This window comes from Lactuca virosa, chromosome 6 (assembly GCF_052849685.1).
Source record: "Lactuca virosa cultivar CGN04683 chromosome 6, Lactuca_virosa_CGN04683_v6, whole genome shotgun sequence".
In the NCBI taxonomy this organism is placed as follows: domain Eukaryota; kingdom Viridiplantae; phylum Streptophyta; class Magnoliopsida; order Asterales; family Asteraceae; genus Lactuca; species Lactuca virosa.
The window spans coordinates 175,446,404-175,462,661 of record NC_136431.1 but is presented as its reverse complement, the minus strand read 5'-3'; the positions used below and the strand labels follow the sequence as shown (position 1 = coordinate 175,462,661).

The 16,258-nt window shown below is 34.5% G+C and overlaps 1 protein-coding gene across 1 annotated transcript; it reads left to right on the top strand.

Annotated features, from left to right (window-relative positions):
• Positions 1-471: 471 nt before the first annotated feature.
• On the top strand, positions 472-1,098 carry LOC145122089 (uncharacterized). Its single transcript, XM_079057752.1, has one exon. The coding sequence runs from the start codon at positions 472-474 to the stop codon at positions 1,096-1,098; it is 627 nt and encodes a 208-aa protein (XP_078913878.1).
• The last annotated feature ends 15,160 nt before the right edge of the window (positions 1,099-16,258 follow it).

Sequence of the window (16,258 nt, the reverse complement as noted above, 5' to 3'; positions counted from 1 at the left end):
TGCATCTTGTCTTTGTGACTTATGTTGTTATATTATTCTATGTATATATTGAGTTATGACCGGAGGGTCCATACCAAGACGTGAGACTGGAGGGTCTTCACTGAGACACATGACCGGTGGGCCTTTATCGAGATATAGCCATGAGAGGCTAATTATTTATGTATGTGGTATTTTGGGGAGCTCACTAAGCTTTGTGCTTACAGTTTTTGTGTAAAATGTGTTTCAGGTACATCTCATGATCGCGGGAAGGCGCCGACATGATTGTACACACCAGCTTGATGATTTGTGTTTATGTGGATTATGGGATATTTGACAAAAAATTTCTGATGTTTTGTGTTTGGGAAAATTTCAAGTTGGCATGAGAAATGTTAAACTATGTTTTGTGTGAAACTATTAAAATGAAAAAATTGTTTGAAAATTTGGAGTGTTACATCTTCTTTTTGTCAAACACACAATATTGCTACTTTGGAAATGGATGATTTTTATGTTGGTGTGAGAAACCGTACGACCACAAAGACTAATAGATTTCATTTTGAAGTTGAAATCTTCAACACGATGGTGGATATGCAACTTACAGAATATCAGGATCGATTTAGTGAAACAAGCACCCGGTTACTAGAATACATGAGTGCTTTGAGCCCTATTGATTCATTTGTACAATTTGACAAATCAAAGTTGTTGAAGTTGGATAAGTTTTACAAGTATGGCTTTGATGATTCGGATTTGATAGATCTTGAAGGACAACTTGAGATATTTTATCACTCTTGCATCAAAGATGAGCGTTTTAATACTTTGAAAGGAATTTCCGAGCTTTCTTGTTTGATGGTTAGTACGGGGAAACATCGGTCTTATTCTTTGGTTTATAAGCTTTTAAAATTTGCTTTAATTTTAGCGACCGCAAGTGTAGAAAGATGTTTTTCGAAGATAAAGCTCTTGAAGACCGCCTTGCGTAAAAAAATTGGCGATGACTTTTTGAACGACGTGTTGCTTTGCAATGTTGAGACCGAAGCTCTTGTGAAAGTTACAAATGAAAAAGTAATGAAGCGGTTTCAAAAGATGTCTGCACTAAGAGAACAAGATGACAAATTTAATTTGTAATAGATCGTGGTTATGTTTTAACTTTTTATGATTGATCTCTTTTTTGTATTAGAAGAAATGAATTATTTTTCGGTTTTATATTATGTTTGACCGGAATTTTTTTGGCAACACCTGCTATAAATTTCTGCATCGGCCCCTGAACCTTATAAGAACACGTTTACTCTTGGTTACAAAGTTGAGATGTAATTAATTGTTTATTGCATTTACTCGGTAGCTTAATATATGTCGTATATAAACCGGAAAAGCTTATTTTTATGGATAGTTAATAGAATTAAGAGAACTAATAATATATATATATATATATATATATATATATATATATATATATATATATATATATATAGAGGAAAAGTTCAATAGAGAACTATAATTATTGGTTCTTCAAGGAACCAAATATTTTTTTTCAAGTTCTAGAGCTTATTCTTTATCTAAAAAAATAAAATAAAAATATATAAATTCATAACTTAACATTGTGAATGTTAAATATATTTTTCGGATTCACATTGTGAATTTTCAAAGATTGACATTGTGAATTTGACGAAAAAAAAAAATTTGTCGAATTTGATATCATTGGAAAAATGATAAAAAATTATGAATTTCTATATTTTTAGTTTTTTTTTTTGATAAAAAATAATTTCTAAAAGTAGAAAAAAAGATTGGTTACTTGGTTCTTTGGTTAATTATGATTCTCTATTGAATCTCAGCCTATATATATATATATATATATATATATATATATATATATATATATATATATATATATATATATATATATATATAGGGAGTGGTTCAAATGAGAACCATAAAAGATAAAGAACCTTAGGAACCGTAATTAATTAGTAAATATTTGCACGATATTCTTATTAAACATCTTAAAATCCTAATTTTTTGTGTTTTTGGTATGAAAAGAGCAAACTTATAATTTTTACAGACTAATATTTTCATTCGTATATGCTCTCATATTTTAACACAAAACTTATATAAAATGCAGATTTACACAGTCCATTTATAGTTTAATGCAAAAAATTCACAAATTAATACAAACTCTATCACCACATGCCACAACCAACCACCTGTATCAACATAGTAGCTTTCATTTCTTCCAAATCAGATCTGTAAATAAAGTCATGCATTAACAACTTAAATACCACATTCACAGTCTAATTAAGCCTATTAATTAACTTGTTTTGAATTTAATACAAAATAATTATAAAAAGTAGTGGATTCTTACAAATTTATATTATATATATATATATATATATATATATATATATATATATATATATATAAGAAAATTAACAAAAAAATTTATACATAAATCATTCATATTTTAACACAAATTATAAAAAATTCACAGCAAAATGCAGTCAATTTACAGTTTAAACAGAAAATCCATAGTTTAATGCAGTCAATTCACATTTTTAAACACAAAAATCACAGTTTAATATAAAAAATTCACAATTTAATATAGTCAATTTCACAATTTAAATAAATATTCACAACTTAATGTAGTTAATTCAAAGTTTAAAATACAATAATCATAGTTTAATACGTAAAATTCACAGTTTATTACAATAAATTTACAATTTAATGCAACAAATATAAATTCACAACAATAATATCAATTTGAAACACTTAATACAAACAATTCACAGTTTAATATACAAAATTCACAGCTTAATATAATAAATTCACAATTTAAGACAAAAAAAATTTATATTCACAATCATATTTTCAAATTAAAACTTATATTTATACGCTAAAATATGAAGACATTTATATGTATTAAATTGTGCATTTAATATATTAAGTCGTGAATAAAATTCATAATGTAATACACAATTCATAGTTTAATATACAAAATTCACAGCTTAATATCATAAATTTACAATTGAAGACAAAAAAATTTATATTTATAACCATATTTTCAAATTAAAACTATATTTATATGTTAATATAATAAATACACAATTCACAGTTTAGTATACAAAATTCATCAAATACATTGTGTGCACCACATAAATTCACAGTTTAATGGAGCTTTTCAGAACTCTCATTCACAGTTTAATAATCAGTTTAGGACTCTCATTCATAGTATTTATAACATAAAAACATATTAATTCACGCATTCACAGTAAATAACTTAAATAGAACTAAACAACAGTTGAAACATTAAAACATCACATTTCAAAGCTTAAAAAAATCAAAATTCATATTATTTGAGAAAACACTAACATAATAACACACATTTCAAATTCAATTCACAGCTTAACAACAATAAAACATAGAGTATGAATAAAAACTTGATGCAAACATTATAAAAAAACATAATAATCATGGATTAACAACTTAATAGTAGAAAAAACTATGTTTTAAAAAAGTAAACAACAAATTAGAGATCAGAACATTAAATTCACAACTTAACAGAAAGAAAAAAAGTAAACAAATATCAACATACCTGATGTGTTTCACCAGAGATCAGAGATAAATAGATGGAGGATATTTGGCAGTGTTTAATAGAGCGACGAAGCAACATATGTGGTGACGGTTGAAAGCGGTCTCAGATCTGGTCTCAATCTTACCGGAGCTCTGTTATATTTCTTCAGATCTTGTGGCAGCTAGAGATTCAGCTGCGAACATGCTTCAAAATGGAGAACAAAATCCAAATAAACAAAAAAGCTTCAGAGGTTTTAGATATGGAGAACATGAAGGAAATCAGATCTGAAGGTTTTAAACTAGATCTGAAAGAAATCAGATCTGGAATCACGAGCATGGACAACAAAATGACACAAAATTATGGAGGCGAAGCAAATCTGGAGGGGTAGTGAAGATATGATGGTGATGACACATCTAGAGGTGGTACTTGTCGGAGGTTCGACAGTGATGTCGGAATCTCGAATAGAAGGCCATATAGTCAGGTATGGATGTTTCACCGGAGATCTGATGTAGATCTAGTCAGATCTGATGTAGATCTAGTCAAATCTGATGTAGATTTTGTGATTTCTGATGTGGATCGAGTAAGATCTGATGTAGATATGGATATTCACCAAGGATCGGAGAAGAAGGTGGTGATTTATGGCGGTAGAAGAAGTTGGCGGAGGAGATGGTGGTGGCGGTGGTGCTGTAGACATAGGAGACGGCGATGGTAATTCGCCGGAGCAAAGTCACCGGTGGTAAGGACGACGAAAATGGTGGATGTTGTTTGATGAAGATATGTTTGAAGTCAGGTGAAAGAATGGTCTGATGATATTTATGTTAGAAAGATGAAATTATGTTTTTTAGAGGTTCTTAGGCTTTTAACCTTTAGTGGTTTTCATTTGAACCTTTATATATATATATATATATATATATATATATATATATATATATATATATATATATATATATATATATATATATATATATATATATATATGTTTTAATCCTATTTTTGGTCCATGTGGATTATATCTATCTATAAGTTTAATCCTATTTTTGAAATTTTGAAATGACTCGTCCCTATTATTTACAAAAGTTGCATGCATGGTCTTTCAGGTACCTGTTAATATGCAATCGTCACAATCTCTCATTTCCTCCGACAATATCTTTCCTCCTTCGACTTCAACATTGTCTAGAGACTGAAGCCATCTCCATGATCCATCCCTCCTCTAATGGTCGCATTAGGGGTGTTCGTTTTGATGTATTGGTTTGATCCGATCCAATTAAGTAAATCCAAATTGATTTTGGTTTTTTAAATATGGATTAGAATAGTCAAAACTAAATTCAAGTCCGATCCGATCCAATCCAATTACAATTCGGTTGAATCGATTTTAATAATTCGGTTTTTCAAAAACAAAAACATTTTAAAACGACATATCATTATCATGTTATCCAATTTTTACAAAAGAAGCAAAAACAAATTATTTAGTTGTGATTTAAAATTTATAAACAACTACCAAAAAGGTATATTATAGTTAACTTAATAGATAAAAAAAGTTTTGAGAGAAAATGCATATTATTGTTTTTTATTAGGTGAAACTTTTTGAATTTACTTGAGAAAATAAATTATAAAATCTATAAATAAATATAGATATATTAAAAACAAATAAATAATAAATTGTTATTCGATTTTTTGGATTATTTGGTTTTTATTTTATAAATCAAAACTAATCCGAAATCTAAAATAATAATTCGGTTTTGTTGAAAACCAATTCAAAAATCCGAATATCCAAACCAAATAATTTAATCTAAATTGTCCAATTGATCAATTCGATTTTATCAAAATAGTGAACAACCTAGGCCTTGTCACACCTGTCATCACCTCCGACCACTCTTTCCTCATATTTCTTCCCACTATGATTTAGGGTTATCGTTAACTTTGGTATCAAACGTTTATGCTGTAATTTTTTAGCAATAGATTCATAGATTTGAATTTGCTTTGATTTGAAGTTACATACTCAAATTTGGTTTTGATTTTAGGTTAAATATTTGAAGGTGGTGATGGTTGTGGTTTTGCATGAAACTTTTAGGTTGTGGTGGTGGTGATCGATGATATGGGTGATTGGTGATGGTGGTGGTAATGATGGTGATTTGTGGTGGGGGGGTGATCTAATGGTAACCGGTTGTAATGATGGTGAGGTAGTCGTGATGATTATTGGTGGTAATGGTGGGGTGGGGTGAGGTTGGGTGGGCTAGTTACGGAAGGCCTTTTATTTTATAATCAATATAAATATAATAAGAAAAACGAGAAAAAAAAATCAAGGGAAGTATCATTATTTTAAGGCAGTTAACAGAGCTCATTAGACGGAGTTAGTTTCACGGACCTCATATACAACTTTTAGAAACCATACAAACGAGTCATATAAAAAATTCAAAGGGTAGATAAGTAGATTAAAACTGTAGGTAAATATAAATAGTATTATCAGAGACAATGAAAATACCAAACACATGTGAGGGTTTAATGAAGGGTAACATAGTTTTATAAGAGGGACCATTTATGAAACACAAATACAACTTAGGTTCATCTTTGAAAAATTCTCAAAACATGTACCAAATGTGATATGTCAACTTTATTCTATAACTTTTAATATAATATTATTTAGACGGATCCGTCTAAATAACAGTTACCACATACCACTTCGTTTTCTTCTTTTTAAATCCTAAAAATTTAATTTCAAAACTCAATTCAACAAAAAAATTTAAAAAATAACTAAATAATAGACTTGATATTTTAGGCAAATACCAGACCACCAATATTGTTTTATGTTGTCCATTTAATCGCATTTCTTCAACACTCTACACACCCTTTCCATCATCCATATGTACCATAGTAGCATATCAGTTGTACTCGGTCATAACCATAAACCTTCGTTTTCGTTTTATATTCATCCATCTCCTTGTGATACAAAAAAAGTCAAAAGAAGATATATCGAGAAAAAAAAAACGTAAATATCCGTAAATAACGACATTTGAGAGGCTTGTGACGAATGTTTGAGATACCCAATGAAGAGATGGGAATGAGCATAATCGAAAGGCATTTAAAAACCAAAAAGAAGTCTTTATAGGATGATGATATCCACACAACATCCATTTTTCTAATGACGATTTTGTGTGAAAGGTTCATCCATTCTTCAAAGAATCAAACGTCAAAATTGTCTTTGTCATTTTAGCATCTAATAAAGTGATCCACCAACATTTTTATATTACCTTTTTTCTCATATAATGTAATCTTACGAATCCTATTTTTCCTATATTTATGAAGGTCAATATATTTTTGACTAAACTGCACAAATGGTCTCTGTGGTTTGCTTAAAATTGCCACTTTGGTCCAAAAAAGTTTGGACCAGCACCAGAGGTCCAAAGTTTTCATTTTGTTGCTTGTTTGGTCCAATCTGTTCTGATTTTTTTCAAAATGACGGATTTGCCCTCGTTAATATGATTTTCTCTTTTTTCTTAATTATTTTTCAGATTTTCAGATTTAAAAAAAATTAAAAAATAAGAAATAAAATTAAATCTCTCTCTCTCTTTCTCTCTCTCTCTCTCTACGGAAATCCACATAATCACCACTTAATTTCGATTCACAGATTTTTCGCCTCAAATGTTTTCAAGCAAGGACCCTTGAACTCCGGCAACAAATTTGTCTCCACCAAAGCCAACTTCTCAAGTGCCTCTGTTGCCGCCTTCCTCGCAGTCCAATCCTCACTTTTGACCACGAAATCAACCATAACCGACACCAGATTCCTCATAATTACCTGACTCGAAGCATGACCGACGTTGATCACACTTGCTACGACAATCAACAATGTTGCCTTCGCCTTAATGCTATCGTTCTTCAACAGCCTCTCAATCCTCGGTAACAGCCTCCTCAAGTAAGCAGTGACTGGATCTGGTGCGTCGTTGATAACCTTCACCTTCTACCTCCTCCTTTCAAATGTCACTTCTGCATTCTCCCTCCTCTGTATTTTGTGATAGGTTAAAACCCAAATTAGATATAAAACAACCCAAAGTTATGAAGTCGAAATCGTTTCAAACCCTAATCGAAGGAAAGAGTACTGAACTTTAATTTAGGTGTGATTAGGGCTCGAAAACCCTCAATTGGAGCAACAATGATAACGTACCTGCAACATGCCCTTCTTCGCTATCATCGCCACTGAACATCCTCTCCGGTGAAGATGATGAAAGAAGAAAAAAAATGTCGGGTCACTAGATTCCTCGGTTTGGCCCTTTGCGATTCACACAAAAAATAGCAAGAGCAACAGCAACACCATAACAGAGGTGGTCGATGGTGGTGACCAAGAGCAGCTCTTCGGTGGCAGGAGGCTGCCCGGCAGCATAGCGGCTGCTTCCTTTTTGCTTATGTCGGCAGTAGTCATCAGAGTGGAACACGGAAGAGGTAAGGCAGTAGGTTGGAGGGTTGCTTGGTGGAGTGGTTTTCGATCCAATGAGGGAGATATAAGGGTAGTGTGGTGTGTGTGTGTGTGTGTGTGTGTGTGAGAGAGAGAGAGAGAGAGATTTAATTTTATTTTTTTATTTTTTTTAAATCTAAAAATCAGAAAAACAATTAAGAAAAAAGAGAAAATCATATTAATAGGGGCAAATCCGTCATTTTGAAAAAAATCAGAATAGATTGGACCAAACAAGCAACAAAATGAAAACTTTGGACCTCTCGTACTAGTCCAAACTTTTTTGGACCAAAGTGGCAATTTTGAGCAAACCACAGGGACCATTTGTGCAGTTTAGGGGCTGTTTGGCAGAATCTGAATTTTTAAGCTCTGAATTTTTAAGAGGTCTGAATTTCTAAGAGGGTCTGAATTTTTAAGATCTGAATTTTAACATGTTGTTTGGTTGAAACCTCTGAATTATTATGTTGAATAATACAAATGACCATTTTACCCTTCTCCATTATTTCTTTCAAATTCAACATTATACTTCCATCTACTTCACCAAAATAGCATCAAAACTCATAAAAACATCAAAATTCATAAAAACATCATCAAAATTCATAAAAACAACACCAATATTAACCAAAACAACATCAAAACTAATACATATGTTAAGGTAATCATGCCTCACATGCCATTTGCTTCAACAATGATACAACAATTTTGCTTGAGATCATACTATTTCTTTACCTCCATTACTTTTGAATTTCCAAGAATCTATCTACTCCAACGAACCAAAATTGCACAAAAATCATTTGTAAAATATGAGAAAGACTAGTAATCTGTAACATACCACCACTGACGCATTTTATTCCTAAATCCACTGTTAAATTGATTTATTCCTAAATCCACTGTAAAATTGATCTTCATTATAGACCCCCTGTTTCTTCGGTTCATCATTCCCAAATTTAACACCCAAATCCACTTCTTTATTCAAATTCTCTTTCATCGATTCATCATTAACACCCACTGAAGGATTCATAGTTTTAACAGGAACATGGAACGTAAAAAGTTTTAGATCAGGGCCAACAGGCTTAGAACCCAGAATACCCTTAACAGGGACTGCATCATTCACAGAAGAAGGGGAAATAGGAAGGGGACTGCTAACCTTTGACGAACTGGGTCTGGTGGATCAATATTCTTCATGCCAAAAATGTTTCCAAATTTTCCAAACATCACACCTACGACTACACAAATTGTAGACGAAGGACTAGATTGAAATGACGAACATGGAAATGGGGAGACCGGCGCCGGAAAAAACTCCGACCGTCCAAAATCGCCGCCGAGTCACTCACGCAAAAACTGAACAGCGAGAGAGAATCCTAGAGAGAGAAAGTTAGAGAGAGAATTTTTTTTTTGCAAATGACTTGGGTTGGGTTGTTTGTGAAGAAGAAAGAGAACAACGAAAAGAGCTAAAGTATTAGGGCAAAAGAGGTAACGCGCGTTCTTTTTTATTTTCAGAGACACTCTCACATCTGAGAAATTAAGAGGTATCTTTTAAATTAAGAGGGATAAATTCAGATACCACCAAACACTCTAAATCTGAAAAAATAAGAGGTTGCCTCTTAATTTTACAATTAAGAGGCTACCAAACAGCCCTGTTGGGATTAAAACCCTAATTGAGATTTGATGAACAAGATGCGGAAAATAAGAACAAACACAAATATGAAGATGGTGTCGAATGATCACTCGATTTATTCAAATATGAGGAATAAATTACACTTTCAGCATAGACTAAAGAATCTAACACTACATAAGAAACCTCACAACGTGGCGGCTACATTTTGTCTCACTCTTAACCCTAATAATGAATAATACATGACTATTTATAGGGAAAAGACAAGTCTTGGGCTTTTAACCTACACTTCATCAAGGGGCCCATTGTCATCATCCATGGAGTGCTTTGAAACCCTACAATCTCCTCCTCAAAGTATGGAATGGATGACAATGCTTTAACTTCCAAAACAAGCATCTAGCAAATAAAAAGAACTTGCAACAAGGAATAGATGAAGCAATCCACGAATCTTGATTCTTCAATAGTCTTCAAACACGGGCTCTAGGATATATAAACCAAGCACTGAAGTAATGTCTTTAAACTTCATTTTCGAATGTAATCCCAAAAAAATCTTCATGAAAACCAAACCCGCCATAAAAACCCATTTCAGAACAAAGAAACCGAATCACTTCTTGTCTTTGAAGAGCTCCCCCTCCAAGTCACAATGATCTTCAAATAAGCTAATGATATAAGCCATCAAAAAATATCATGTAACAACCCAAACTTTAAGATTCGTAATGCTACTTGATCGAGAAAATACTAGAAGTCGGAGATATAACAAGTCCTTAGTAGAGCTCGATAAAGAACTTCCGCTGTAAAGGATACTTATCTGTAAAAGCTTTAGCAGAGCTCGACGAAGAACTTCCACTGTAAAAGCTACCTTCATAATTCTACCACAAGCTTTATCAAAAATCTTCAACTTTGAAAAGTCACATATCCAATTTCGAATGACCATACCAAATTCTCCCCCGATTTATAATCAAAAACATGATTATAAAGCCTTCAAATGGTCATGAGAATGATCTTGAATGGATAAAAATTTACTATGCTCCCCCGTGACAAAATGATATACACAATAAAGTATAAAATCCAAAAAAAACATGAAAATTTGACGTTATCACGAAAAACGACTTTCCGAACCGCCAAGACTTGATGGAATCCAAAATTTTCTGTTCACGAAAAAATATATGCATTAAAGATTCAAAACTGTTCACCAGCCCTCAAATTTGTAAACTTTTCTGAATATAGGGCAGAAACTGTCACTTGCTGAAAGACAGGGGCTGGAATGGTAATTCTGCATCAATATACCCCTTTATTTGTAACAATTTCTGGGATTGGTCCAAAAATATCAAACTGTGAAAACAACAGGGACCAAAAGTGCCAATTCGCTGGAGTTATAGGGACGAAATATGAAACATTAAAGCATCTTCTTCCCCATTTAGATGAGATTGACGAACACTGTATCATACTCCAGTTGATCTTTCAACGATGACTCAAACTAGACGCGAAACCTTGAAATTGGCACATATAAACATCAACTGCAATAGGTTCGCTCCGAGTACAAGCAACCGAAACCAAGTTCGGTCCAGGTTTATTGAACCGAAACCATGTTCGGTCCGAGCATAGGTTCGCTTTCGGTCCTTCCCTCTTTCGTTCCAAGCATAATCACGCGAACCCAAGTTAGATCGAGGTTCGTTCCAGGTCCGTCGATTATACCCCAAAGCGAATCCATGTCAACAAATCCAATCACAGGCGAACGTTCGCAGGTTAGACTTTCATAGCGATTTTGACTTTTCGTTTTGACCGTCGTTCATCCCAATTGAGATTGATTCGTTTGCAGTTCATGTAAAACCCATATCACAGTCAATTTCGTTCGTTCGTAGGTAAGACTGCGAATCCAACATCATTCGATCGATGTTATTAAGCTTCTATTAAGAGACCTGCTTGGCGAAGCGAACAGGGCATCAAGACAGTTCCAATACACTTTTGTTCCGAATCATGTCAATCCATTTCATAAATTTGAATCCAGGTCTAGATTTCTTTTCCGATTTATGAGTAATTCCGATTGCGAGACCCATTACAAAGCTCGACAAACACCAATTTCATTTCCTTTGAATCGATTTCAGATCAAAAGATTCTTCTAATAAAATTCATTACAATTATCAACAGTTCTTCACCATTGAAACGAGAATAAGCAGATAGACTTAATTTAAATAAAGAATCAATTGATAAAATCAAGATTGATTTCGATAACGCCATTACTCACAAGGATCGATTCCAGAGCAGATGAGCAAAATAATTAACAATCATGGATAAGGATCGTCGATTGCTGTTCAAGAATACTAAGAACACGGTAGAGAGGACAGACAATCACCGATTGAACAGAACAGGAAGACAGGAGTCGATGATTTTCAATCGTTGACAAGCCTTAATCGTAGAGAGATCGTCGATTGTTCAATTTGAGAAATATGAATTTGATCATAGAACAAGACGATATCGGAAACTCAAATAAAACATTAGGGCCAAGGAAAAGAGACCTGGATTATCACCAAATACTCGCTTTATGAACAGTGACGGACTGACATTTGGGCCAAAGCAAAAGTAAATACGATCGGATTCAAAGGCTTAAAACAAAAGAATTAATTGATTTGGGATTAAGCAAATTATTTGATCCCAAACGAACAGAAAAAATAACCAGATTAAAAAAAAACCAGATGAACAGTATAAATCTCCATGAATAGTAACTTGAACAAAAATCTTGATTCAATAACGCCAAAACACCAATAATCTTCAATATATGTGCAGAAAATCATTAAATCAAGAACCGATACTTCAAAAATCAATAGATCTTCAAAGACCCGCTCTGATACCACTTGTTGGGATTAAAACCCTAATTGAGATTTGATGAACAAGATGCGGAAAATAAGAACAAACACAAATATGAAGATTATGTCGAATGATCACTCGATTTATTCAAATATGACGAATAAATTACACTTTCAGCATAGACTAAAGAATCTAACACTACATAAGACACCTCACAACGTGGCGGCTACATTTTGCCTCACTCTTAACCCTAATAATGAATAATACATGACTATTTATAGGGAAAAGACAAGTCTTGGGCTTTTAACCTACACTTCATCAAGGGGCCCATTGTCATCATCCATGGAGTGCTTTGAAACCCTACAAGCCCCTTAGTCTATATTTTTTTGGGGGAGTTTGTAATAAAGAACATATAGTGGTTCATCGACATCATAACACAACTTATAACGTTAACCATTTTGTCTATCTTTTATTTTATCATAAATTTTATGGGAGGGAAGTTTCTATCACTTTTTGTGGGCTACACCACTATTTCCCTCACTTTTCTTTCCCTCACCTAAAACCCAAGGAATGGGTGGGAAGAGCTTCCCTCACTATTTAATTGAAAAGAAAATGCATTTCATTAATTAAAATAAAAATTACAATAAACCTAGAATTTAAAAAACAAGAAAAAAAACAAACCAAAAAATCAAACAAACCAACAACGACCTACGGAAAATATTTTTTCAGAATTTGTTCCCTCTTCTTCATCACGAGCTCGAGAGCCGGTCCCGAGAGATGATCGATGTCTCTCCGCCCACTCCTTCTTCCTTGTTTCTTCTTTTTCTTTGTCGAACACCAAACATTCGGAGAAATTAAGATTATATCGATCAAACGACGCTGTTATTTTCCGCATTTCGTCAACGTCCATGTTGAAATCTGTCACACCCCCAAACCGGAACGGCGGAAACGTTCGGGGGTGGCTGACGTCATGCGTAGTATCACAACAATTGTATCATAGCAAGCATAGTAAACACAACCAGACATTGAATACATATATGAAAAAGGTTTACATTGTTTAATACATAGTTTTGTTCTTATCAAAAGTAAAATAGTAAAGACGCGACTCTAATGCTCCGACTTCTCCGAACTCCTGGAAGTACCTGTCTACTAATTCCCTGAGAATACAAACAGTTTTGAAGAATATCAGCATAAAGCTGGTGAGTTCATAAGCGTTTAGTTTTTGATGGAAAAAATGTTCTTTGATCCTTTTGAAAAGTGTTCCTCAAGAAAATCCTACATTTTCTTATGAAAAGCGTTTTTGAAAGCTCATTCCTTCCATGACTTCTAGATTCGTACAAGATATGTACAATCCAAGGAGTCGTGGAATGAATATGAATATCCGTTGGTTGTAAAACAGTTCGTTTTGAATATTCGGTTTATCCCAGGAAAATCCTATATTTTCCCTAAAGGTTGATGGTTGATTATCCGTTTTAAACTGAGGTTTGCAAGTATCTACCATACTCGTGTTGATAAAAGCAGTTTTCTTTTTAAAAACCCTGGTTACACCCAGAGAGGTATATTAGCCTTAAAAACTAAATAAAAGAAAAACCGTGATGAACTAAGTCCTAAGGATATTATTATTAATACCCTCCAGTAATTAAATCGGTTATTACTTTGAGGTTAGTTCACTTGATTCATTATTACAAAAGTAAATCTCTGCTACCTAGGTTTTGAGTTTCATAACCATAACTGACTGGATATAGCCCGCAACGGCCTGTATCCTTAATGACTTTGTCACCCGCAGACCTGCCGGTCCGACTGTAGCTAGCAGTGAGGTGCGGGATTGTCAGTCCCGTATAGATCTATACACAACAGTCACGCTCTCCCTACAAGAGACTCTGGTCACAAGTGCTAGTCCTACACTCTTGATTCTGTGGGAGTGTTACCAAGGACGTGCCTCAAACTTAGCCTAACAAATATACAAGTAATAATACTGAAAATCTTGTTTATGATTTGCATGAATCCTTTATAAAATAATACGTTTTACTACAAGATTCACAAGTTCATTATTCTAGTTTTGAAAACTGTTCATACGAGTTGATTTCTTAATCGTTTGGTAAAACTGTTTTCCTTGTTAAAAACATATTGAAAATATAATTATCTTAAGCAAAATAACATATTTTGAGCACAAGTTTCCTTATGCTTTTGCTTGTATTCCCCCGCCCTGAAAACGTTAAAAACACGGAAAATGTAGGGGTATGAACTCACCTCGGGCGATTTGAATGAAGGATCGATACGGAATGTGGGACGTTCAAGTAAAACCTTGAACACGATTTGATCGTTTTTGAGGCCTTGAGAGCGTTCTTGGATGAAGTTTTTAGAGAGAGAAAGTAGAGAGAGAAAGTAGAGTGCAGCCAAATGAAAGGAATGAGTGAAAGGGTCACCCTATATAAATAGGGATGAGTGTGCGGCTGGAGGATGGGTGTGCGGCCACACACTCTTGTGTGCGGCCATACACTCGGGTGTGCGGCCACACACTCATGTGTGCGGCCATACACTCGGGTGTGCGGCCACACACTCCTTTTGATGGAGTGTTTGGCCTATTTGCAACCCTAAATCTTAAACCAACCCATCCATAGTTCAAACTTTGGTTGTACTCAAGGCTTTAAATGCTTAAATGGGCCCTTAATTAGTGCTAGGAGTTAACAGAAATGAGTTTAACTTAGATTAACTGACTAGATGTACCGGGTAGAAGTTTTCGGGTTGTCACATCATCCCCCCGTTAGAGGGAATTTCGTCCCGAAATTCAAGAATAGAGGTATAACTCATAGACTTGGAAAAGATGGAGGTACTTAAGGTTCATGGGACTCTCGTGCTCCCAAGTGAATCCAAGTTTCTGTTTGACATTCCAGCGGACCTTCACTATCGGGATGTGACGTTATTTCGTTCACTTGAATCCTTGATCCGTGAGCTCGGATGATTCTCTCATAAAGTGTAGACTCTCGTCTAACTCGAGGCTGTCGAGGGGAAATCGTAGGCGTCTCATCCGACGGACACTCATTTTTGGTTCGACACAAGGAAGGAGGAATGGACTTTGTTGAGTTCTCGGGGTAACTAGAGTTTGTATGCTTATGGGACCGATCCCAACAAGGATCTTGGACCGTCCCACATATCCTGATTTTAGCTTTCAACGCCTTCTGAAGCGTATCAAGCCTTTTCCAGGGCGAGACCTGCAAAAGACACGTCCACCAATCTGGAACTCCAATGGTTTTTGTCTCTCATCGGCGTAGCCCTTTCGTACGATCCTTTCAGTCGTCCTACGGATGGTTTTAGGACTCGTGCGAGTGTTGTCGGGGACTTGACTCTTGACTACTTGCGTGTCGCTCACCTTAGCCCAGCACAAAAGGGGATCTGTACTTACGACCATAGAGGGCTTCGAACGGTGCAACCTCGATACTGGGAAGGTCACCGTCGTTTGCAAGAAGTTCAGTTAAAGGTAGATGAGTGTCCCACGATGCATCTTCAATCGTATGAATCGCCTTCTTACTCTGTCCATCTCTCTGTGGATGATACTCTTCACATGAATACTCTCGGGTTTCGAAGAGACATGAATTTTTCGAAGTTCGCATCTAGTTGTCGTCATGAGCGACGAGAGTTTCGCGATCGAACGATTTAAGACAAAAGGGTTTGGTATAACATAGACTTAGTCGAGCTAGACAGGATGGTGTCGTAGAGTCGCGCGTCAAGTTAGTCCGGGAGGATCGTTTTCCTAGCACATTGGCATCCCACAATGAACGTCTCTGGTATTTCTGCGTTTTGATTTGGACTTGGTGGGTACTACTAATGCAAAGGTCCAGATGTTTTGAAACTATGGGCT

What these genes read in the sequence shown, in the direction of transcription:
- LOC145122089 (XM_079057752.1), top strand. Translation starts at nt 472, where the DNA reads ATGGATGATTTTTATGTTGGTGTGAGAAACCGTACGACCACAAAGACT.